This window comes from Sciurus vulgaris, assembly GCF_902686455.1.
Source record: "Sciurus vulgaris genome assembly, chromosome: 14".
In the NCBI taxonomy this organism is placed as follows: domain Eukaryota; kingdom Metazoa; phylum Chordata; class Mammalia; order Rodentia; family Sciuridae; genus Sciurus; species Sciurus vulgaris.
The window spans coordinates 27,474,656-27,500,830 of NC_136475.1; the positions used below are offsets into that span (position 1 = coordinate 27,474,656).

General features: G+C 47.5%; 1 protein-coding gene across 18 annotated transcripts in view; it reads left to right on the forward strand.

The window, feature by feature from the left end:
* The window catches only part of DYSF (dysferlin), a 209,162-nt gene that overhangs the window by 53,601 nt on the left and 129,386 nt on the right, over positions 1-26,175 (forward strand). For 8 of the 18 annotated variants that reach the window (XM_079111407.1, XM_079111413.1, XM_079111411.1 and 5 more), the window contains exons 5-15: positions 807-921; positions 2,610-2,821; positions 3,835-3,963; positions 4,379-4,441; positions 5,159-5,209; positions 8,184-8,214; positions 8,895-9,010; positions 9,570-9,696; positions 17,362-17,465; positions 22,774-22,842; positions 23,018-23,061. In XM_079111407.1, the coding sequence (XP_078967533.1) occupies positions 807-921; positions 2,610-2,821; positions 3,835-3,963; positions 4,379-4,441; positions 5,159-5,209; positions 8,184-8,214; positions 8,895-9,010; positions 9,570-9,696; positions 17,362-17,465; positions 22,774-22,842; positions 23,018-23,061 (1,061 nt within the window). Of the gene's footprint in view, positions 1-806; positions 922-2,155; positions 2,249-2,609; positions 2,822-3,834; positions 3,964-4,378; positions 4,442-5,158; positions 5,210-7,574; positions 9,011-9,569; positions 9,697-17,361; positions 17,466-22,773; positions 22,843-23,017; positions 23,062-26,175 lie in introns of those variants that run through there. The other 10 variants (XM_079111422.1, XM_079111420.1, XM_079111409.1 and 7 more) reach the window with 3 other exon arrangements.

Sequence of the window (26,175 nt, forward strand, 5' to 3'; positions counted from 1 at the left end):
TTAAGTAGAGTAATTATTATTTGGATTAAAACAGGTGGCTGCTCCAGGAGACTTGCTGGGCTATGACATGGGAGAGGCTCAGCCAGGCACCTGCTGGCCTGGGAGGTGCGAGACTGGGGTGTCTGTTGGGATCGTGCCAGTCCAAAGGGTCCAGGGGCTCCTTTGAACAGCACGGGACTCAGGGTGGGGTTGAGGTGGGATCACGGACGGTCTCTGCTTGTCCATGTGAACGGTGCCACTAGTTATTCTCCTCTCAGCAGAGGATGTGGTGGGGGCAGGGGTGTTTCTAGGAGGGAGGAAGTCAGCAAGGTGAGTGGCAGCCTAAGACCCTCTCAATGCTGGCTGCTGACTGAACAGAGCAGAGCAAAGCTGAACTGTCCATGGAGAAGGAGGGCAGGTCCTTGGCTGAGCAGAATGGTTAAGGGGAGTTTTTCCTAAGACTTCAAAAATCCTGCAGGAGATGTTGGATCCCCAATTCCAATTTAATCCTCAGTCGACCTCACGAAGAAGCTGCTATTGCTATTAATACCCACTTCTCACAGATAAGGAAACTGAGGCACAGGGAGGTTATGTATCTTGCCCAAGGTCACAACTCCTGAATGGTTAGAAACTGACCCCAGATTCTGTGCCCATAATGACCAGACTAGGCTCCTGGGACCCTCGTGGTGGCTTTGTCACACTCTCTGCAAATTCGATTCTTGTCCAAGCCCTATTCCCTAGGGAAGCATGCAGGAAACAGGAAGGCTGCAGGATGGCATGGACTGAGGCCAGTGTGCTAACCTGCTGCCCATCCCTATCTCTTCCAGGCCTCGCTGGTCCTGCAGGTGTCCTACACACCGCTCCCTGGAGCCGTGCCCCTGTTCCCGCCCCCTGCTCCCTTGGAACCATCCCCGACACTGCCTGACCTGGACGTGGTGGCTGGTGAGGAGCCCATTCTCCATATGGCAGGGCCCCTGGCAAGAAGGCCAGAGTAGTACCCAGGCCTGGGTTGGGGGCTGCAGTGAGGCCCCCCAGCCTTCACTGCCTTCCCCGGGGTTGGGGCTGCCCAGGCATGGAGAAGAGAGGATCTGGGTGGGGAGGGAGTCCTGAGAGCTGCCTCTGCCATGCAGAAAGAAGGGGCAGAAGGCAGCCTCCCAGCCCCAGCTGCCCAGGGCAGGGCCTGTGCACAGTGGGCCCTCTGTAATACACAGCTCCGAAATGTGAATGACGGGTGAGGTCTGCCCAGGTGATACCTAAGGCCCCACCTGCTCCCCAGAGTCCATTGCTTCCCTCTCTTGGCACCAAGGGGCCTTTAGGGATGACATGTGACCAATGAGTAAGTTTTTCTTTGAAAGAATCCTGGGACAACATTAGGGGACACGGTTCCAGCCTTGCCTTTGACACTGAGTAGCTATGTGACATTGAGTTGGTCACTCTCCCTCTCTGGGCCTGCATATTATCATTTGTGAAATGGGCAGACTGAGGTAGCTAAGTCCTGTGCCTGCCTCTGTTCTCTTTACTTGCTTGTCAAGTGAGGATCCAGGCCAGAGTGGCGGGCTTGCCGGTGCTGGCCTGAGTGTGGGAGTGGGCAGGGCCTCTGTGTGGTCCGCCTGCTGGAGTAGTGAGAAGGCTACACAGAGGGACCACGTGCACTTGCCAGTGGTGAAGAGTCTGGAGGTCCTCTTGTTTTGAAGAGGGCTAGAAGCAGCCCAGCATGGAGACCGAGCAGCTCCTGCTTTGGCTGAGCCCTAAGCCTGGCTGGGAAGCTAAGTCCTGTGTGGGGCTCTGCGGAGAGGGAGGCAGAGAGGGCCATCTTCCTGGGGCCCAGACTGTCCAAGCTAAGACAGGAAATCACTCTGAACTGGGTTACCTGAGAAGTCCAAGGTGAACTGGGGCTGCGAGGCTCAAGGGAGGAAGAAGGGTGTTCCTGGTGGCAGAGGGTGGGGAGGTGGAGGCCCCAAAGACTCTGGGACTCCCCTGAGGTGAGTCTTGTAGAGTTCGGTTTGGGCCAGCGGGGACGAGTGTCAGTCCTGCAGAGGTGGAAAGGAGGGACACTGAGCTTTGAGCTGGGCTGGGTGCGGGGCAAGCAGGGTGGGAGGTGGAGGTGCAGGGTGGGCTTCCCTCACTTGGCTCCCTCCTGCCCCTCCTCTGGGGCTGTGCCCTGCCCACGTGCCAGGTGGGGGACAGAGCCGGGCCGAGACTTGGTCCCTGCTCAGTGACAGCACCGTGGACACAAGATATTCTGGAAAGAAGTGGCTGGCCCCCACGGGTGAGACGCGGACCAGGGCTGTCCCCATCCCAGACCCTACTGCCTGTAACCGTGTCACTGGCCAGCGCGTCAGCCCACCGGAGTGGGACGAGGCGGCTGGCCAGGCTCCTCTGCAGGGCTGGGGGAGGGCCAGGGCCATTCTGCCTTCCTCCTTGGACTAACTGGACTGATGGCCTTAGGATTCGGCTGCTGGCAGCCACTCTTCTTCCTACCCATCCACCCGGCTCATAATGAGAGAGGGAGGGCACAGCAGGCGGCGGGGGGTCTCAGCGCCCTGGCTCTCTGGGTCTTCCTTCTGCTGGGCTGGGTCCCAAGGGCAGGGCCGGACGACCCAGTGCTCACTCGGGCTCTGTCCTCCCAGACACAGGAGGAGAGGAAGACACGGAGGACCAGGGGCTCACAGGAGATGAAGCAGAGCCGTTCCTGGATCAGAGCGGCACTCCAGGCCCGGGGGCTCCCACCACCCCCAGGAAGCCGCCTTCCCATCCTCCCCCATACCACCGGGGGAGTAAAAGAAAGAGAAGCGCGCCCACGTCCAGAAAGCTGCTGTCAGACAAGCCACAGGACTTCCAGGTGACGGGGGTCTGTCTGACCCATCTCCTGCTCTAACCCCTGGCGCCTGGCTGGTCTGTCCAGACCCTGGGGAGATGCACGCAGGATGCTCAGGGCCTCCCACTGGGAACCTGCTTTCCCTGGGTCCTGTGCAGCTGCTGGACGGGGAATTCAAGTCGTGGGGCCTCAGAACAAGCCTCTGCTCAGTCCCAAGACTTTGGAATATACCTCAAAAAAAGAAAAGAATTAAAAATCACTTTCCTATTGTTATGGTAATAGATCCTTCCATGACATGCCGTTTTTCTAAAAAGAGTTGGTAAATAAATAACAGTTGATTAGGAAGTGGAACCAGTATACGTCTTTATTTTTCCATGAAAATTTATTTTGATATTTTAAAATACTTGATCTAAACATTTAGAAGTACAGATGTTCTTGAATTCTTTATTCGCTTACAGTTCAAGGGCAAAAAGTCTAAATTTATTTCTCAGAATGTAAGAAAGCATTGCATCTAATGATATAAAGAACAGGGGACTTAGGGACAACAGCTCAGGGGAAGAGCGCTTGCCTTATGTGTGTGGGGCCCTGCGTTAAAATCCTCAGCCACACACACACACATACACAGAAGGAAAAAACAACAAAGACTATTTATGGGGTCACTTCACTGTGAGAGGCCGACCTCTGAGGGAATTGTCAGAGAGGAACGTTCTGGTCTCTTCAGCATGCCAGTGTTGATGGGGTCTCAGGTGAGTTGGTGCTCAGTGACGTGAACGGGGCTCCATCCACCCTCCCACGGGGATTAGTGCAGGTGGTTTTCTGGCCAGCGTGGCAGCTCTTCTGCAACCATGGAAGTTTATAGACACAAGGGACCTTGGTGGGAAACATGCTTGTTCTTATTATGCTCTTCCTAAAACCTCCTTAATAGTCTTCCCAGGAAGCAGGCTGGTCCCTGAGCTTTGTGACACTTAGGCCAGAGGGTGGGTGGTCTTGTACACCTTTCTCCCTTCTTCCTGCTCATGGTCCTTCCTGGCTTTCAGATCAGAGTCCAGGTGATAGAGGGGCGCCAGCTGCCGGGGGTGAACATCAAGCCTGTGGTCAAGGTCACTGCTGCCGGGCAGACCAAGAGGACTCGGATCCACAAGGGAAACAGCCCTCTCTTCAACGAGGTGGGAGACACTGGGCATTGTCGGGGCCAGGACCTTTGCAGGTCTTCCAAACAGGGAGCCCAGAGCAGTTCTTTCAAGAGTGTTTACCTGTGGTGCTAACTTTGGGTCAGGAGATGTGTCAGGTCCTGAGTAGCCTGACATTCAAGTCATGTGAGGAACTGGGGGGTTCCAGCTCTTCTTCCTGCCCAGGGTCCCTCTGCTCCCTGTCCCTGTCATCCTGTAGTGCTGTGCCTGAGATGACAGACCCTGTGGGATCAGGGTGAACACCCCAGAACTTGTCACTTTCCCAGAGCTCAGCCCTCAGTTCCTCTGTGGACTCAACTCCCAGGCTCGAAGGCAGGGTGCTGATCGTCCCCCTGCCTGGCCTGAGGGGTCAGAGGCACTGATTTCTCTCCCTTTTGCTCTGGACCAACAGACTCTTTTCTTCAACCTGTTTGAGTCTCCCGCGGAGCTGTTTGATGAGCCCATCTTTATCACGGTGCGTCTCAACCATCCAAGTGTTTTCCACGGTCTCTGTGTCGCCCATACGTGTCAGTGTGCACACGTGCATGTGCGTGTCATTGTCCGTGTGTGTCTGGGCGCACGTCTCAGAGTGCACGCCTGTCAGTGTCATCGGTGAGTGTGGGTGTGTATGTGTGTGTGAGAGATACGTCTTAGAGCCTGGCACCCAGGTGACGTGGACAGTTCACGGCCAGCCTCTGCTGGGCACAGGATTGCACCCCACAGCTCAGCTGTGGCCTTCCTTAGGGGCCTCAGGTGGGGAATCGCTGGCTGTAGTGGACACCTTGGTCTTCGTCTCATTTTGTTTGTCCACAGGCCTGCTTTTGGCCAAGATCTGCTTTCTCTGGTTCTTAGCTCCTACCCCCTGGAAGGTGGTATATTCTAGTGGTTAAAAGTTTGGGCCTCGGGCTGGACTATCTGAACTTTAGTCCCATCCTTGCCCCTTCCAGTTATGTGATTCTGTCCAAGTCCTGTCATCTCTGTGCATCTATTCCTTCATCTGTGAAATGGCACAAGAGTGCCTACTCAGGGTACTGTTCTTAGGGGATTAAACATCATTTAGAGCAATCTCTGGACTACAGTAAGTGCTCATTGTTGGCTGTTCTTATTTGGGAGGGAGGAGCTGTTGGGTTGGATGCTGTCTGGGTCACATCTTTACTCATAGGTGTGGATTTTCACTGCTCTTTCTCCCCAGGTGATAGATTCCCGTTCCCTCCGGACGGACGCACTGCTCGGGGAGTTCCGGGTAATTGTTCACTTTCTTGAGCTCAGTCAGTTCTCACTGCCTGTGTTCCTGGAGGCTCTGCAGGTTTCCTGCAGGGGCTGGCACTCCAGAGACCCTGTGTGCCTTGGTGCATGCTGGGAAGATTTCAGCCCCTTCCCTTAAAAACCCATCAGATCTCCCCACTCAGAAAACCTCTCCACAAAGGTAGCAGAGAAGTAAGACAATCAGCATTAACCAGGGATGTGCTGAGCGTCTCAGGTCACCTGCTAAGAGATTACCAAGACAGGCGCGAGTCGCATCCTTTCATGTAGCTGGTAGATGACATATTTTCCATTACAGACATGTTTTTGAGAAAAACAATAACTAGCGAGGCATGGTGATACACACCTGTAATCTCAGCTACTGAGACAGGAGGATCAAAAGTTTGAGGCCAGCCTGGGCAACTTAGTGAGACCCTGCCTCAAAGTTTTGAAGAAAATGGGGGGGATGGCATTCTGGGGATGTGGCTGGTGGCAGAGCACCTCAAATAAGAGAACTGGGCAGCACCGCTGGGCACACAGAGTTCACCCTAGATTCTGTGGGTAAGGACCATCCATGTCAGCTAATTAATTTTATCCAGAGGAGAAAGGGGGAGTCAAACGCCTGTTTTTACGACAGGAGGTAGTTTTACAGCCTGGAGCACAGCCCCACTCAAGTCAGGCCTGTGGCTTCCTCCTGGGCGGCAGGAGGACCCTCTTCCTTGATGTTTACATTTCAAAGAGAAAATGTCCTTGAGAAAGACAGAGGTCTCTCTCTCATATCATGATTTTTTTTTTTTTTTTTTTTTTTTTTGTGGTGCTGGGGATTGAACCCAGGGCCTTGTGCATACAAAGCAAGCACTCTACCAACTGAGCTACATCCCCAGCCCCATACATTTTATAATTTATGATTTCAAAATTTATATATATCCATATAATAAGTTTTAAAATAATGCTTAGTTTTTAAAAAGATACATTTCAAACAGAGAAGGTACTTACATTGACAGGTTTCCTAAGGTAAAACGTGTGATAGAAAGAGGAGAGTGGACATCTTCCCTTATTTCCAACAGGAAGAATCCAGCCCCTTCTTTTTAGGTTCTATTTGTCCCTACATCTGGGAAGGCAGCATTCACCCAAGTCTGGCCATCTAAGGACTGTGTGAGCTGGCACTCTGCACTGACCTCACCTTCACGGTGGGTCAGCTGTGGACCCCAGGGGAGGGAGCCCCACCCTGCTTATTTGTCCTGGGTAGCCCAGAGGGAGCAGTCCACTTTTGAGAACCCAGTACCGGCTGGGCAGTGCGGCCCAGAGGATGGTTCAACAGTCTGCAGAAAATTATTGCACGAAGTAACTCAGTCCTGCATGGTGGTGGGACGTCATTGAGTGCGGTTCTCACTGATGTTCTCATTTGAGACTCTTGGAGGATTTATCAAAAGGAAAGAGAGTGCAGACTTATTTTAACCTGTCCCTGCGATCCAAATAAATGATGCCCCCTTCTCTGAGAAGTAGCCACAAGATTTTTAAAAACAGAATCTAATTTCTTGGTGAAGCATTTCTTTAAAGGAGTGGGTTTGAGCCTGAGTCATTATATAACAAATGATATCTTAATTATTTTGAGACTCCAGTCTTTACATTCTTGTTCCGAGAATCCGTGAGTAAGAAAGATGTTTTTCTAGTTATTAATCTGTGATAAAAAAGACTGTATTATTTTGTTTTATTTTGGGGGGGGTACTGGGAATTTAACCAAGGGGCAATTTACTATTAAGCTACATTCCCAATCTTTTTTTTTTTTTTAAATTCAAATTTGTTTTAATTAGTTATATATGACAGTAGAATGCACTTTGATATATATATAATGGAGTGTAATTTCTCATTCTTCTGGTTATACATGATGTAGAATCCCACTAGTTGTATAGTTATATATGTACACAGGGTAATAATGTCTGATTCATTCTACTGTCCTTTCTGTCTTCATATCCCTCCCCTCCTTTCAATCCCTTCTACCTGATCTAAAGTAATTCTATTCTTCCCTAGCCACTCCGCCCCCATTGTGAATTAGCATCCAAATATCAGAGAAAACATTCAGCTTTTGGTTTTTTGGGATTGGCTTATTCCACTTAGCATGAAAATCTCCAACTCTATCCATTTACTGGCAAATGCCATAATTTCATTCTTCTTTAGCCAAGTAATATTCCATTGTGTATATATATATATATATATATATATATATACCACATTTTTTTTTACCCATTCATCTGTTGAAGAGCACGTAGGTTGGTTCCATAGCTTAGCTATTGTGAATTGAGCTGCTATAAACATTGATGTGGCTGCGTCACTGTAGCATGCTGATTTTAAGTCTTTTGGGTATAAACTGAGAAGTGAGACAGCTGGGCCAGATGGTGGTTCCATTCCAAGTTTTATGAGGAGTATCTGAAACCCATTCCCAGCCTTTTAAAATTTTAATCATTAAATTTTGAGACGGGGTCTCACTAAGTTTAGCTTAGGGCATTGCTAAGTTGCTGAGACTGGCCTTGATCTTGCCATCCTCTTTCCTCAGCCTCCTGAGTAGCTGAGATTACAGATGTGCACCACCACGCCTGGCTTAGACATTGTATTTTGGGGCAGTTTTAGGTTCACAGCAAAACTGAGTGGAACGTACACAAAGTTCCAGTGTACTCCTTGCCCCTCCATTGCCCCTCAACCTCTCCTACTATCAACATCCTGATAACCTATGGTTTTTAGAAAATAGAACACTATGGAATATAGGAAAGAATAAGAAATAAATCAAACCCATCCAAATCTACTGCCCCTCCGAGATAGCAGAGGTGCCATTTTGGGTATTTCCTTCCCTCTTTCTTTTGGGGCATGAACATACTTTACCCAACTCTGTAACAAATGTATTCCATATAGAGTCACATGACGAACATGCTCTAACACTCCAGTGCCAAGAGTTTGACTTGCGTTTCCTTTGGTTTCAGATGGACGTAGGCACCATTTATAGAGAGCCCCGTGAGTTCTCACCCCTCTGGTATCCCTGCATGTGACTGGAGGCTGCTTGGAGATACGTGCTTGGGTGCTCACTCTCCCTCCCTGGGGGGCTTCGGATTGAGGGGGGGTATTTTCTTGGAAGAGGAGGCAGGGATGAGTCTTCCTTGCAAAGCCCTCGGGCCCTCAGAAAGATGCAACCCCCAGGTGGCCTATTTGGGGATGGGAGGTCCTGAGGCCCAGGGTCACTTCAGACAGGGACAGGTCATTTGGGTGATGTGTCCAGGGATGATTCTCACTCTGATCTGGTTACTTTCTGAGAAGTTGAAAATGGCCTCCTCTCAGCTTTCACAGCCTCTTATAGAGGTTTCTATTAAAACTTCTGACTGATCCACAAGGACAAAGTTGATTCTAGAGTTAAAAAAGCCCTTTGAGACACTTACTTATTTACCACATCGCCCATGGTGGATTATGTCGTGATTGGGAATGGCTAAGTCTTCCATCTCCCCAGGGAAAGACAGCCCTATCAGTGACTGGCATGCCATGGAGAACCATCTTTGGTCATGGTGTGGAAGCTCTTGGTTTCTGAGTCCTTTCCCCTCCCGCCATGGCTAAGCCCTTTATCTCACCGTATGTGATCCATCCTGGGCTCCTGGACGAGGCTGCAGACTTGGGTCTTCCCATTCTGGACCATTCTCTTTCAGGTCATGCCTATCTCAGAAAGTGGCTGCTCCTCTCAGACCCTGATGATTTCTCTGCTGGGGCCAGAGGCTACCTGAAAGCCAGCCTTTGTGTGCTGGGGCCTGGAGATGAAGCTCCCGTGAGTACCTGTCCCTGGGTCCTCCCCACAGCCCTTCGCATAACTGTTGGTGGGAGAAGAATCGAATGAAATCCTGAAGCCTAATTTTTTTCTGATTTAAAAGAATGCATGATAATTATGAGAACTGTAGAACATGTAGGAAAGTATAAATAAAAAAGGAATCCCTCATAATTCTACCACTCTGAGCTCTTATCATGTCTTCTCACCTGTCCCTCTCAGAAGATATACATGTGTTTTCCTTTTTGCAAGAGTGAGATCCTTCTCTCCATAGGAGAGTGTGGCTGAATTTTATTGCCTCAGAATATATTGTTATTATGTTGATGTGGTAATAGTGAGGTTCTAAGTTGGCGGTGGTAAGAATGAGGGGCGCTTTTGGAGCAGGGAGGTGTCTGCACCTGTGTGTTCGGGAAGAGAAGGGCTGGAGTGTTGTGGCCAGAAATGTGAGAGCGATCGGCCTCACCTGACACCTCCCTGAACGTGGCGGGCGGAGCTCTCTGAAGTGGAAGGTCAAACGTTGCGCCCAAGAGCTCTGAAGGGACCGTGTTTGGTTTGCTGATAGCTGGAGAGAAAAGACCCCTCTGAGGACAAGGAGGACATCGAAGGTAACCTGCTCAGGCCAACTGGCGTGGCCCTTCGAGGAGCCCACTTCTGTCTGAAGGTCTTCAGAGCCGAAGACCTACCTCAGAGTGAGTGCGGCGCCCCCATGGCCTGCCACAGCTCTTGTGGGGACATTGTGAGGGTGGACCCCGGGTGGGACCATGGTTGGCTCCCTGGGAGAGGGAAAGGCATCAGCTTGTGGGTCCTTGGGTCCTTTTCAGCCTCCCTCCCACCAGGGCCCATCCCTTTGTGTCCTTCTTGCTTCCCCTTGGCCTGGCTTCCTCACGGGTCTGTTAGAGGTCAGTGCTGGACAGCTGGGCGACTATTCTGCTGCCTGGCCAATACTGTGACTCTTTTTCTAGGTTTCCCAAAGTGTCTTCTTTTCTTTCTTTCTTTTTTTTTTTTTTTTTTTTTTTCGGTGCTGGGAATTGAACCCAGGACCTTGTGAATTCTAGGCAAGCACTCTACTGCTAACCTATACCTCCCGTCCAGTGATCAGAATTTAATGGAAAATAATACAAGAATCTTTTTTTTTTTTTAAAGATAGGTCTTCAAATGACAATGTGGTCCTTCTATGTCAGATACAATGTATAAAAGAACACCTATTGGTTATCTTGCTAATAAACTTACATAAACTGTCATTTTATAAACTTTCACATAACACTTAGATAAGGCTTAGACAGATATAGTTCTAGATGCATATGTATACCTAGCCACATATATTTTGGGTGTCAACAATGTTGTTATAACAGTTGTTTGTTTAACCAGTTACAAAGTAATCATTTAAGACTTTAAAACAGGTACAAACACTATTTCCTTAAAGATACAAGGAATAAAGTAGTAAAACCTAACAAATACAAGAAAATTATAGATAGGTAAGAATAGATCAATGTTTCAGACTTTGCTTCATATCAGTACATTTAAGTTCAAATAACTGTGCTAATTACAGTCAGTTTAATCACAAACACAAACTTTTTGAGATTTGCTTTCTATAACCCTTCTGTGACTTATTTAGAGTCACAGATTTATATCCTTTGTTTTGTCCTTTTTTATCTTGGACTTTAGCCCAAGAATATTACTTTACCAAACAAAATACTTTCTCATCAAGAAACATTTCTTTAACCTTCTAATTTTCCATACTAAAATATTTTCATACCTATCACTTTCTTTTATCTTTTTAGTTTCAGATCCTTTCTTTTTATTTTAATTGTTTAGTTTGAATACCCATATATATTTTCACATATATATTCCTGTATTTGTTTATATTTATCCATATATATATGAATATATCCCGATGGCAACCAATTTCCTGCTCATACATTTTCATATATATTCAGTTACATAATCATAAACTATAACTAAAACAAATTATAAACATCCATCTCAAAAGAAAAATAACTATATACAAATTTATATCCATTTAAATACTTTCATGTATATTTTTACATATATATTCATATTTGTATTCCTCTCTATAAATAAAAAAGTTCAATCCCTAAACTAACCTTTTTTTTCTATACTAGTCCTATACCTACTAATACACCTCAAAGAAACGTCTCTCTATATAAACCATATAATTTTACATGAATGTACCTATGTATTTGGGGATATAAATTAATAAATTCACATAAAAACTCATGGATTTTTATATATATACTAATTTCCATAGGCATAACCCCTTTTCACATGTAATATAACAATATTGCTTACCTTAAAAAATCCATAGATAAAAGTATATATATAAATTTTGATATATAATATCTATATTCATATATATTGATATATATGTTCCGAAGGTAACCTGTGCCCTAAACCAAAGCTGTAACTCAGAACTAAATCAACCCTACCCATAATCATGAGTGTTTTATACAGAAATTATAAATATTACTTTGAATATTCATATGCATTTTCACAAATATATTCCATATATGTTTATATACATTCATATATATACATATGTATGTGCCCTAATGGCAACCAAAACTTATCCATAGGTTTTCATGTATATTCAGTGACATAATCATATCCTATATCTTACTGAAATTATAAACATCCATCTCCAAAAGAAAAATAACTATATACAAATCCATGTCCATTTAAATATCTTCATGTATATTTTTACATATATATTTATATTTGTATTCATATATATGGATAAAAATGTTCAAGCCCAGCATTATTGTGTTGTGGTCTATTTGGTTCTTGAAGTTGAGAAGGGTTTGTTTGATGTTTATAGATGCTCCATTGTTTGAGGCATAAATATTTATGATGGTTATGTCTTATTGATGTATAATGCCCTTAAACAGTATGAAATGTGCTTTTTTGACCCTTCTGATTAACTTTGGCTTGAAGTCTACTTGATTTGATATAAGCATAGAAACCCCTACTGTTGACACAATCTATGTGAGTGATATGTTTTTTTCCCATCCTTTCACCTTCAGTCTGTGGATGTCTTTGCCTATGATGTGAGTCTCCTGGAGACAGCATACTGTTGGGTCTTGTTTTTTAATCCAATCTGCCAGTCTATGTCTTTTGATTGATGCATTTAGGCCATTTATGTTCACAGTTATTTTTGAGATATGATTTGTGTTTCTGGTCATTTTGGTTTATTTCTAGTTTTTAATTTGAATTAGTTTCTCCTTTGATTGACATTTCCTTTTTTTTTTGGGTGCTGGGGATCGAACCCAGGGCCTTGTGCTTACAAGGCAAGCACTCTACCAACTGAGCTATCTCCCCAGCCCCTGATTGACGACTCCTTTAGTGCAGTTTCTTCCTTCACTGGTTTTCACTTTTTTTTTCATTTCATCTTCTTGGAATATTTTGTTGAGAATATTCTGAAGTACAGGCTTTCTGGTTGTGAATTCTCTTAATTTTTGTTTATCACAGAAGGTTTTTATTTCATCTTCAAACTTGAAACTTAATTTTGCTGGATATTGGGTTCTTGGTTGGAATTCATTTTCTTTCAGGGTTTGGTATATGTTATTCTAGGACCTCCTAGTTTTGAGGGTCTGGGTTGAGATATCAGCTGAGATCCATATTGGTTTCCCCCTTCATATAATTTGATGTTTTTCTCTTGCAGCCTTTAAAATTCTATCCTTATTCTGTATGCCAGGCATTTTCATTATAATGAATCTTGATGTGGGTCTGTTGTAATTTTGTACATTTGAGATCCTGTAAGCCTCTTGTATCTGATTTTCCATTTCATTCTTTAGATTTGGGAAATTTTCTGAATTATTTCTTTGAAAAGATTGTTATTCCTTTGGTTTGTATCTCCATGCCTTCATCTATCCCAATAAATCTTAAATTTGATCTTTTGATGTTATCCCACAGTTCTCAGAAGTTCTCTTCATGGTCTTAACATCTTTCTCTGGTCAACTCTGTTTTCAAGATTATGTATTTTGTCTTCATTGCCTGAGATTCTGTCTTCCAAGTCTGTTGGTGATGCTTTCTATTGAATTTTTAATTTGGTTTATTGTTTCCTTCATTTCAAAGATTTCTGGTCTTTTTTTTTTTTTTCTTTTCAGAATATCTAGCTCTTTATTGAAGTGAACTTTTCCTACCTGTATTTGCTCTCTTACATCAACCTTTCCCTTGCAGATCAGTTTAACTATGTACATTCTAAATTCCTTCTCTCACATTTCTTCCACGTGGTGTCAATAGATTCTGTTATTGGAGTATCTTGGTTTGCTTGGGTTGATTTGTTTTCTTGTTTTTTCATGTTGTTTACGTGTCTGCCCATCTAACAGTATGGATCTGAGGCAGTAGAGTTTCTACCCTGAAGGTTTCTAGTACCACACTGTTTAGGGTGAGACAAATAATAACAACAACCAATGCAAACAATGTACAGCATTAAACCAAATAGTTCCTACTATGATGCCCACAATATTAAATATCACAATAAAAAGAAATGACACGATCAGTTATTACTTATAATAAAAACAGCAAGTTTGCAAAAGGGTTTACATTTTTAGATGGTGGACAAGGAGAGAACAGAAGTGACATAGGATGAGATGATTATGAGGGAGGAGGAGAAGAGACAGAAGTAAAAGATTAAAGAAGAGTGAAAGAGAGATCAATAGAGATTTGCTGTTAGCAGAAGAAAAGAGAGAATCAAGGGAAACAGGTAGGTAGCAAAAATTTAAAAAATTAAAAAAAAAAGCAATACAAAATAAAATATACTAATCAAACATCCTAGTTAAAAAAAAAAAAACCTAATCCATGTAAAATAACTGACTTCAGAAATGCTAAAGATGAGCAGGAAAAAAAATTGGAAACTATAAATGTCGATTTATCATTAAGTTCACAATAGTGAAAAAGAATTAAAAAAAAAAGAAAAGAAAAAAAAATCTTGATGAAAAGTTAAAGAATTCTTTCCACTGGAGTTCAGTATATTCTCAGCATCTCTCCTTAGCAGTTTTAGGTGGGGTCATCTGGAGCGTGATGCTCTACCCTCTGGATGGCTGGAGAGAGAGAGGTAATCTGCAGGTGGAGTTCCTGGAGGCAGGGTTTAGGCTTAGGTGGACTCCTGGCTCTTTGCCCAATTTTAGTTGGTTTGGACATTTTAAATCAGTGCACCTCCAGTGCCCAGTACTTGCTGGTCCAGGCTGGAGGACTTTACTCCAGGGCTTCCCCTGGGTTCCACTTGTGTGATGGGGGAGCCAGTTCTTAATCCCCTATGTCACCTGCAGACCCCATGTTTCCTGGTCTTAGGTTCAGTCTCCAAACAATCTCCCACCCCACCCCTCTGAGTTCCTGGCCAGATGTGCCTCTCCTAGCTGGGCCTGCAGGCAGTTGGATTGGAGAGGGAGGGGTAGAGCCCAGTGGGTTTCCAGGACCAGTTTTCCCCTGTGTAAATCTCTCTCCATATTGATTTTCTTCTGATCACTTAAGCACACTCTATGTTGTGCAATGTGTGTTTACGGGGCCTGTATTTCAGGCCAAACTCGAGTTTGCCAGGAATTGGCTTCCCTAGCTGCTGGCCCCTGTGCTGCTGCTGCAAAATGGTTCCTTCCTTTGTCCTCCTCATGCCTCTTGGAGAGATGGCGGCTTCTTTCCCCAAACACTGATGTAGTGCAGAGCATCCTTCAGGTTTGTTGGGTAAATCCTTGGTCTCTAAATGCTCTGTACACAGACATGCCTCAGGCCTTCCCACAAATGCCGGTTCCTTTAATTCCCTTATTCTTCCATGATGCTTAGGAGAGACTGTTCTGGCTGGAGTTTCTGACTGGGCTGTGCTGCTGGAGATTTTTTCCTTATTTTATTATATCCAACCTCTCGTGTCCCCAGTCTGCTTCAAAATGTTCAGTTTTAGGTTCCAGGATTGTTGACCCCTGCAAACAGCCCCCAGTTTGTTTTGTTTACCCGCCTTGTGGAGAAGCTGTCTGCTTTCCTGGCTTCACGCCATGGAACAGCCAGTTACACATCTCTATTCCGCCATCTTGGATCTCCCCCAGATACAAGACTTGAGAGTAACGGTGGCTTCTGGGTTCCATTCCTGTGTCCCCTGACTCTTTAGCCACTCTGGAGACCCATTTTCTGGCACATCTAAACACGGCTCTGCTCCCACGATGGAGGTCACTGATGTGAGGAAGCCCTCACGGGCAGAGTCTGGGAAGGAGCTGTGATGCTGGAGGGTTTGCATCAGGCACTCGGGACTATTTCTCCACAGATGAGGAGCGCTGCTCCCCTGGTAGCACTTCATCCCCTTAGTCTGGGGCTGTTCTGGTTCTAACCCAGAAAGTCCCACGAAACTGTTCATTCCCCAGCAAACTGGGACCTTGGCCCCCCTGACTTGTGGCTGTCTCCTCATCCTCCCAGGAAGGCCAACATGGCTCCTGCCTGGATTCCCACAGTGACTGGCCTGGTACTGGTCTCACCCTGGGTATTTAGTAAATCCTGGGGGAGTCATACCAAAGATTGGAGAGCCATGGTTATTAGCCTCAGCCACACAGTAACATCACCAAAGTGGCTTAAAGGAAGTACAGATGCCTGGGCCCCACCTAGCCTTTCAGATTGACCTGGGTTGGGGTAGGGCTCATACACTGGCAGTGTTCAAAGTCTCCCCAGATGATTCCATCATGGAGCCCACTGTGAGCCACTGTTTCAGAGTGTATATTAGCTTAATTGAACCAGTCTTTGTCCACAGCAGTCAGTGAGAACGTCTGCAACCTGGGTTCTTGTTTACATGTTTTGCATAAAGCTCTTTGAGGGTTTCTGCTCTGATGAGTGACATCAATAAATGAAATGAGTTCCCTCTGTGCAAGCTTACTTGGATCAAAACCACAGGGGGAAGGCCTTGAATAAGTAATGGGAATTCAGTGGATGTTAGAATACCTGCTTAAAAACATTTTGCATTCATTGGTTGCAAATGTGTGGAAGAGAGGCTGGCAAGCTTCCAGAAGGCATGGGGAAATAGAAATGTTTGCTTTTCTTAAGATGAAGGAGCTTTGTGTTGTGTTTGCTGCAGTGTTGTTTAAATATAAATAAAAACAAAATAGATGAGTCAACAGAACATGAATATTTGCTAATAGCTGTTACCTGTTATTTATATAGGCATTAGTTAGCATATGATCTTTAACTGTCCCTCTCCTCACACTTGTTCATGGACATGTAAAACATAACATATAAAAAATACATATACATGTGTGAATGATCTGGCTCACTCAGTGGAATAATTTGGTTTGAAGTATCATAGATTTAAAACTCTTCAAAAGAAATCCCATCACTTGGGAGGCTGAGGCAGGAGGATCAGAAGGTCAAGACTAACCTGGGAAGTTTAGCAAGACTTTGTCTCAAAATAAAAAATAAAAAGGCTGGAGATGTAGCTCAGCGGTAGAGCGCCCTGGGTTCAATTCCCAGTGCCACAAACAAAATGAAGCCAGAACTGACTGCTGGACTAGCCTTAGATGAATCACTCTGCTAATGGAAAAAAAGGGAAATGTCAGCTAGGTGTTGTGGCATATACCTGTAATCCTAGATGCTCGGGAGGCTGAGAGGGGGGTGCAGGTGACCAACCTCGGCACTCATGAGGGAGACTTTTCCTTCCCTCCCTCCCTCCCTCCCTTCCTTCCTTCCTTCCTTCCTTCCTTCCTTCCTTCCTTCCTTCCTTCCTTCCTTCCTTCCTTCCTTCCTTCCTTCCCACCTCCCTCCCTCCCTCCCTCCCTTCCTTCCTTCCTTTTTGAACGGGCTGGGGGTGTAGCTCAGTGGTGTGGTGTTTGCCTAGCATGTGTGAGACCCTGGGTTTAATCTCCAGTACTATGTAAAACAAACAAGCAACGACAAAAACCAAACAGGAAGAGTCCACCAGGCCCCAGCAATGGAGTAATATAAAAACTTCCAGTCCTTTTCTAGATTGCTTACTACCCTTGGTGTTGTAGATTTCAAATTAATCAAGCAGTCACATTGCTCTGCTAACTTCTTTTTAAAAAAAATTTTTGTGGCACTGGAGATTTGAACCCAAGGCTTCACACCCTACCACTGAGCTACATCCCTGGCCCGGAGACTTGCTCTCAAGCCTCTGGATGCTGAGGGGACATGGACCAGGTGTCTGGGGCTGAGTAAGGAAGCACCCAGGGCACTCAGGGGCTGCTGTTCTGAGGCAGTCCTCCCTCCCGGGAGCGCCTGGGCTGAGTCCCAGATGACAGGGCCACAGTGTCTCACTCAGTTCCAGGGCTGCCAGGAGACAGATGGGGCAGAGTTGGGGTTTGGAGTGGGGGACGGCAGGCGGGCAGTGACTGGCTTGTCCTTCTCCCCAGTGGATGATGCTGTGATGGACAACGTGAAGCAGATCTTTGGCTTTGACAGTAACAAGAAGAACTTGGTGGACCCCTTCGTGGAAGTCAGCTTTGCAGGGAAAATGGTAAGGAACGACGGAGCGGGAGGGCTCCTGGGGTGGGGAGGGCTGGGCACCCTGTGAACAGGTGCTGGAGAGAACAGGACAGAGTGAGGTGCAGTGGGGGGGTGCGCCCAAGGGACTCATCCTGGGATGCACGCCTGGGCTCGGGCTCTCTGGGGCTGCTGTCCACAAAAACACAGACAGGTCTGCCAGTGGAGAGACCCAGAGAGGACAGATGGGACACCGGATACAGAGGACTACTTGGGGGAATGGAAACAGTAGTGTGGACAGCAGATGTGAAGGCATACAGATAGGGAAACCTTTTTAAGGAAAAATATGTGATGAGCCAGGTGTGGTGGTGCAGGCCCAGGAGGCTGAGGAGGGAGGATCACAAGTTCAAAGCCAACCTGGACAACTTAGTGAGACCCTATTTCAAAATAAAATAAATAAAAAGGGGGTCAGGGACATAGCTCAGTGGTAAAGTGCTCACCTAGCCTGGGGTTCAAAACATATGGATTATTCTTAACAGTTGTGGCAGGAGTGGGACAGAGAACGTCCACTCTGGTGGGCACCCTCAGGATCCCTCGCACCCCTGCAGGGATAGGCCATTTGCTCCTGTCCCTGTTGACTTTTGTCCCAGCCCTTCTCCACACACAGGCAGGTGCCCCCCTGGAGTTTGTGTGCCTACCCTAAGGGCTCTCTCTGGTAGCCGGGCTGCTCCAAGATTTCTAGCCATTGGCTCCACAGGGGGCTCTCAGGTCTCTGGCTCTGATCCCTCCCTGCGACCCCAGATCTGTGCATATCTCTGACTGAGAGGAGTTCTTTTCTCTGCCACCAGCTGCCCCACTTCCAGGGGGCTCTATCCTAACCAGGCAGAACAGGGACATGTGGGCCAGCCCAGACTCCTCCTTCTTTCCTCGCTTTCTACCTTAAACGTGCTGCCTCTAGCTCTTGACTTGGAACCTATCCTACTGCCCAGCCTTGCCCTGGGTCCCCATAGCCACTGCCGTCTCTTCCCAGGACCACGTGATCGTCTCCCTCTGCTGCTGTTTTTCTCACTACAACACTGACTCTTTGGACCCCGGGGGCCATTTGTCCAAATTCAGGATTTCCCCGATTGCTTCTTGCTGGTGTGGTTTCCGTGTTTTCCGCAAACTGAAAGTTAGGTTCAGTAGATTCAGATTATATATTTTGTCACGAGCTGGTCATCGGTGGTGCTGCGTACATCCTATTGCCACATGACAGGAAGCAGTGATGTCAGGTGTCCTATCAGGGGCGATGACGCTTTGATCCCTCCGTTAAGGTGGTGCCTCCGAACCTCCTCCTTGTGAAAGTGAACGTCCCCCTGTGTAATTCCTGCGCTCTGTAGGCCGCGGCGTGGGCTTTGTGAGGGTATTCTATTTCTAATCTAATGCATTTGTGAATAAGTCATTTACTTGGGGTTGTGAAATGATGATTTTCATTATCATTCCATCTCTCTTTATTAGTTGGCATTAATCTGTGGGGAAAAGCTTTGACCCCCTGCCCTTTTGAGTATTACAATGGACCACATTAATTTTTATTAATTCGGCGTGTTGGAATCAGTCATTGTTGTGCTTGATGGACATGTTACCTTGAAGTTGGCCATTGGGAGCCCTTCCTAATTGGCTCTTCCATCCCCAGAGCTTAACGCAGGGTCTCAATGTAACTGTCTGTGGGTCACTTGGCTCAGGCTTTAAGCTCATTCACACGAAAATGCTCCTGGCAGATCCTTACACTGGTGCACATTTTGGTTTTGGTTTGGGGTCTGCATCTGACACCCCGGCCCTAGCCTCAAGAGGTGCTGGGACAGGATGCATGAAGGCAGGGAGGAGACAGGAAGCTATGGCTAGGTCGTGTTTGCTCTGAGGACTAGGAGCAGTTTTCCCCACTGACAGGTGGAGAAGGTCCTGCCAGCTGGGAAACTTGTTTTTATTCCATGTTCCCCATGGTAGGGTGCTTCCATGGTGGTGAGACCCAAGACCAACTTTAATGCCCTGTTTTCCTTGGAGCCACATCTCAGGGGCTCCTGCTGCTCCCGGGTCTTTTCCAGCACCCTCCATTTCCCTGTGCCCTTTTCCCCCCGCTTCTTGGTACTGGGAATTGAACCCAGGGACATTCAACCACAGAGTCACATTCCCAGCCTATTTTAAAAAATATTTTATTTAGAGACAGTCTTGCTGAGTTGCTTAGGGTCTTGCTAAGTTGCTGAGGCTGGCTTTGAACTCATGATCCTGTCTCAGTCTCCAGAGCCACTGGGATTACAGGTATGCACCACGATGCCGAGCTCCCAGGGCCTTTGGCCCTGGAGGTTTTCTAGCTAGGTGTGCATGTCCAGGGGAGGTGATGCAGTGAGGGGCCTGGCAGGGACTGGATTGTATGAAGCAGAGGGAAGCTGCATCCCATGGTCCCTCTAGAAGGCGTGGTGGGAGCAGAAGAATGAGCTGATGGGGCAGGGCCCCCTTGGCAGTGTCAGCCTCAAGACCCTTGTGGCCTCTTCTCTCAGCTCTCAGTCATCTCCTCGTGGACTCTCCCCGCTCTGCTGCCCTTCCTCCTCGTCTCATTCTGCTCCTCTGTCTCTTTGGTGACCTCACTGCATCCTAATCTGAGTGCCAGGGTTTTCACCTCTGGGCCTACCCAACCCCTCCTGGACGTCTTTGCATTTCCTCTTATGGACACTAGGTGGCACTATTACCCAAGATGTGAACCATGCAGATTTGATCAAGTTACTAAGGAGTGTAGGGGTGTGAGAGTGTGTGTGTGTGTGTGTGTGTGTGTGTGTGTGTGTGTGTGTGTATGCACTTCATATATGGGAGAAGGCAAGGGGAGGTACTTGGAGGGAAGAGCAGGAGGTTCAAGAACTTTTTTCTGAATTCAAGTATATAACCCATTACTTATAAAAAAAAAGTTGAAAAAAATCAGAGAACAGGAAAATGTAACAAAAACCAAACCAAACCCATATTTTATTTCTGTGACCCTCACCATCCCAGAGATGACCACGGTTCCCCTACGGTCTGCGTGTGTTTCCTTCTAGTATGTTTTCCTGTTGATTTTCCCTTCCTTCCTCCTCCTCATCACCCAGCTGGATATTGGTTGCTGAGGTCCAAAGAGGTGCAGGCCCTGCCTCCTTCTTTCAGCTTTCATCTTGCAGATGTGGCCTTTTCTTGGTCTGTTTAGTGCTACTTTTAAAAAAATTTTTTGCATGTTTTATGCCTTCTGTTGGTGATTTCACTTTAAAATGGCTTCTAAGTGCAGTGCTGTCTGGTGTTCCTAAGTGCAAGAAGGCAAAGGCAGGTGGACCAGCCATTGTTCAGGCCCCTGGGCCCACATCCCCAGTGGCTCTTTCAGAGGGAGCCTCCAAGGGTTGGAGTGCTTGCAGTGGAAGAGGCCCTAGCCTCCCTAGAGTGGAGGCTGAAACAGCCCCAAGTGCAAGAAGCACGGTGCAGAGAGGGCCTGTCAGCTATGTTAGTTTGAATCCTTTCTTTAAAAGATTTGAATTAGGTAATACATCTATTCTATTACCTACCTACCTATCATTTCTCTCTCTCTCTGAACCCATCCAACACTCTATCTACTCATTTCTTCCTTTGCAAAGGAAAGCTTTGTAGTTAGTTTCTCTTATATCATTTTGGTTTCATTATGCATATGGAAGCAAATGTGACTATAGATTTTTATCTTTTACCCTTTTAATATAAATGGCCACACACTGTACTCACTGCTCTGCGGTGCTTTTTCCACTTAATAATATACAGCTCGGAGATTGCTTCATGACTGTGCAGAGAGTGGTCCTCATTCTTTTTTAAAGCTGCATAGTACTCCATTGTGTGAATGGACCATAATTTATTTAACCTGTCCTCTATTGGACATCTGGGTTGTTCTGAATCCTTGCTAGTCCAAGCCATTCTGCATCGAATAACTTCCCACATATGTCATTCTTCCCATGTACCCGCACTTCTGTGGGATAAATGTCTAGAAGTGGAATTGATAGGTCAAAAAGAATATGTAATTTTGTAGTTTTGATAGGTAGTGGTCCATTATCTCCTAGAAGGGTCAAGCTATTTCATTTTCCTAGCAAAGTATGAGAGTGCAGTTTCCCATAGCCTTGCCAATGGTGGGTTATGGAGGTTTTTACTAATCTGATGATGAGAAATTATATCTCGTTAGTTTTATTTGTGGTTCTTTTATGCTGAGTCAGGTCACACCTCTGTCTATATGCTTTGCCCCCTTGGTGCTTCCATTCCTGTGGACTGTTTCATTCTTTGCTCATTGTTCCATGGCTGGTCTCTCATCTTTCCCTCTTCCTTCCTCTCTTTGCTGGCACAAGGCCCAGTTCTGGCATCCATCCCTGCCCCCAGACCCATGCAGCCTTTGCTTGGGCTCTTTTTACAGGGAGGAGGAAGGTGGGGCGGGGCTGGATGGGGTGGACGGGGGAATGGAGACAAAGCCCTCGCTCTGGGGATCTGAAGTCCCTGATCTAACTCAGATGCTCATTAAATGAGATAATGCACATAAAATGTCGTGCTTAGCACGCTACGCGGTCTGTAGGAAATGCTCTGAGAGGGCTGCCCACCGTTTTTATGCGTGGAACATGTAAGCCCACCAGCATCTGCGCATTTGAAACGGAGTCTTCACCTGCTGTGTCCCTGTGCGGCTACGGCCTGCAGCTGGCTAAGGGCCTAGGGCTGCCCATGGACTACAAGGGTAGGCGTGTGGACCCAGACTCAGACCTTTTTCTGCTCCTGCTAGGTTTCCTGTTTGGGACAAGCCTCATCTTTAGGGAAGGGCTGGTCTGAGGCAGACTGCGACTTACAGGGTTTGGATCTTCACTGAATTTTGTGAATTCAGGCGCAGGTGCAGGGCCCTGGCCCCCTCCTGCTCCTCCCCCACCTCTGATCTTCTAGGGTTCACTCTCTTCCAAAGTGGAGGGTTGTCTGGACTGATGGGCAAAGGGGTGCCTTGAACTATGGAGGCCTCTGGGAAAGAAAGCCTGGATTCGGGGACTCCACATTCAGGACCGTGTCCATATGGGATGCAGAAGCGGGGGCTTTCCAGCCAGAGGCAGGAGCTCAGGTAGAAGGGCTGTGTCGTCCAGGCAGCTCCCCGGCTCCCAGCTCGGGGTCTGACTCCTGCTGAGCTTGGTCTTTGCAAAGGTTTCCTACATCTGAGCCCACGACACCATGTCCCAAGACCCCAGGGTCCCAGCCCAGCCCTAAGGGCGGTCAGCATGGTGGAAAATGGCTACCGACTGGGGTGGTCCCTGGGGGAGCCCAGAGTCCCCAGGGAGCTCAGTGCCCCTGTCCTCTGTGTCTCCCAGCTCTGCAGCAAGATCCTAGAGAAGACAGCCAACCCTCAGTGGAACCAGAACATCACGTTGCCCGCCATGGTGAGCCTCACTTTGCTGCCCACTGACCCTCCCCAGGAGGCCCTGGGGCTTGGCCCTTGGGGAGCTCCAGGCCCGTCCTCTCCAGCATCCGCGGCATCCTGGACTTCCGTGTGGAGGAGGGGATGCCACTTTCTTCAAAGCACTACTCTCCACACGCCTCTTTTTCCCTCCTCAGTTTCCTTCCATGTGTGAGAAAATGAGGATCCGCGTCATGGACTGGTGAGCGCCAAGCGGGGTTCCAGAAGGGCTGCCTGGAGGGTCACGTGTCCTTGGGTTTCACGCAGCTGGCCTGTGGTCTGTGCGCAGCAGGGGAGGCAGGGCGTGGTGGTTCCGGGGCAGCTGGCTCACTGCCTGCTCGCTCCGGGTGGCACGCTGCCCTGATGGCAGATAAGGAGGGCATAGCCAGTGGGGCTGGGAGAACCCAGTGCTGAGGACCAGGGGCTGGGAGGCGGGCTCCCTAGGGAGGTGCGGCGGGCCACCACCTGGTGGGAGAGGGGGGTTTGGGAAGTTCATGTGACGGCGTTCCAGGGAGCAGAGGGTTGGACACTGAGGCTTGGAAGACCGGAGAGCAGAGCTTCCGGGAGGATGGGCTGTTGTCCTCCAATGGGATGGAACAGGAGGGTCCCCAGGATAGGGAGGTAGGCCATGTGGTCTGAGCAGGGACATCTCTGCAGGTGTGCAGCAGGTGAGGACAACAGTTCACAGGCATCTTAGAAAAATCTCAGTATCTGACACTCACTGAGCACCTAACAAGCACTTCACGTGCATGGTTGCCTCTGACCCTCAACTCAGTGACGTGGTCCTACTTCACGGGGCAGACAATAGGTTGGGAAAGACTGAGTGACCTGTCCCAGGTGACAGCTGGAACAGAGTGGAGGTCGGATGTGAATCCAAGCCTGCGGGCGTCCTTAACCACTAGTCAACCCTGCCTCCTGCTGCCACAGGACGGTTCCTCTCACACTTGAGGGGGACAGTAAGGGTCCACATGTGCAATCTCCAGGATACCAGGCTTTCCAAAAAGAGAGCTGTCCTTTCTCTGCCCCCAGAAGTCTTGGCCGTGTGGTTCCCTGGCGTGTTCTTCCTTGGTCGCAGGCCCACGGCACCCCCAACCAGGAGGATAATGAGAGACCAGGGAAAAACCCCCAGGCCACAGAGCCATTAAAGTGTGTGCCAGTTCCCCAGGCCTAAAGAAAACAGCTTGTGAGAATTAGAGGGAAGGGATCAGCACGGGGCGGGGGACGAGGGAGAGGCCCCCGGGCGACCGCGGGTATGTGCCCTGGGGAAGCGGTTTGCAGGGACGCGCACTTTACATCCCCAGCACGATGTGTGCGTTTCAGGTGGGACGCATGCTGTGCTGCCCGGGCGGTGGCCCGTGCGTGCTGTGCTGTGCCTGCGCTCGCGTGTGGACGCGGTTGTCCCCCGTGCCGTGGATGTGCTGGCCCGACTCCACCAGAGCTGTGTCAGAGGCATCAGCATACTGTACAATCCAAACACATTACCGAATCTGGTGGTTGCGTCTCTGGTTTGGGTTGAAGTGGCATTTTTATTGTGAGTCTATTTTCAGACTCGCTGTATTTTCCAACAGCAACCCCAAGCCCCAAAACCCAACTCTGGGCCAGAAAGCATTCCTCTGCTACATGTTCCTGTCCCGAAAAGTGCTTTCTTCCCAGAAACAGATAAACTTTTGTAATTACCTGAATCCTGGAAATATGATACAGTCCATATGGCCTTCTCTCTGAAACTTAATCTTCCTTTCAATTCTTTAAAAATTCCTTTTTCATTAAAAAAAAAAAAAATGTCCCCAAAGCCACTCCCCACCTCCATAAAAACAATTTCTCTCCTCCCATTCTCCTTCCTTCCTCTCCTGATTCAGAAAATCCAATTCAGAGGTCAGAAATCCAATTCCTGTTCATGAGTGGGTCTTTTTTAGGGTTGGGCATGAAAGCAGTTTAAATATTCCATCAGCTGTCAGGTATCTGTATGGATAATCTCAAGGAAATTCTCCTTTTCCAGTTCTTGCTAATGTTGCTTACCAGAACAGTAATGCAGATTGGTTCTGAGAAGGTCACTCTTCCTCAGGCAGCCCCTGTCCTGATGGAAAAACTTCAAAATCAGAGCTTAATCACCTTCCTAGGAAATACCAAGAGGATGGAAGGGATCCCTGGAGGTTGCTCTCTCATGGGGACTTCAAAGAAAAACAAAATGGTCAGGCTCAGGGGTCTTTTTAATGGAGCTGGGATGAGCCCTCTCCAGATGCCACCCCGGTCAAACTTCACCTAGCAGGGAGAGAGGGGTCTTGGGCACTGAGCAGAAGAGGGATTAAAGGTGCCCCAAAGAAACTTCCTGAAGGACGTAGGTCTTGCTCAGCCCAGCATTTCGCAGCCTCAGCATATTGACCTTTGGGGCCGATGGTCCTTTGCTGTGGAGGCTGTCCAGTCTGCTGCAGGCTGTTCAGGAACATCCCAGGCTTTAGCCTCTAGATGCTGGTAGCATCCCCTTCTCACTCCAAAACTATCTCCAGATATAGCCAAATGTTCTCTGCAGGATTAAAACTACCAGGTTGAGAACCTCAGGTCCAGCCTGCCAAGGAAGCAGCAGGTTGCTACGACCAACTTGGTTTCCATGTCCGGAATATCAGGCCTCAAATCAAATATTGGCCATCTTTGGAAATGGTTTAACTTTTTCAACCTCTGTATCATTTGCCTGAAATCGGGACTAATTGTAGTACCTACCTAATGGGACAGATTTGAGGATTAGGTGAGCTAGGTCACATGATGGTGTTAGCACAGTGCTCGGTTTAGTAGTTGCTGAGTAAAGCTTAAATGTTGGCTATTACTTTTTATTATTATTAAGGGAGGCAGGCGTGGGCTTCAGAAGGAGAGTCTGCCCAGGAGGTTGCTGGCTAATGGGTTGATAAGTTACTCTCCTACCCACAGTCCTCTGTGCTCCTTGGGAAGTGTGACTGGTCCCATACTTGCCAAGGAGCAGTGTGTGCCACAGTAGGAGCACCAGAGTAGGAATCAGGACACCAGTCTGGCTGTTCCTCCTTGTCTGGCTGACCTTGGGGAAGTACCTGCATAGCTCTGAGCGAGGGTCCTTGGTCATACAAGAGAGATGATAATGAAAGTACTTGTTTCTTAAGGCTGTTGCAGACTCCTGGAAGATAAAGGTTAAAAGTGCTTTGTCACATGTAAAGTCATACACAAAAGGGAATCATGCTTTAGCATTGCTAATTCAAGATGATGGCCTTGGAGATAGCTTTTCCTGGTTTTCTCCTTGAACTTGGTATTTCTTTAGCTGCTGAAGTCTCAGCACTGTCTGGGAATCTGGCTC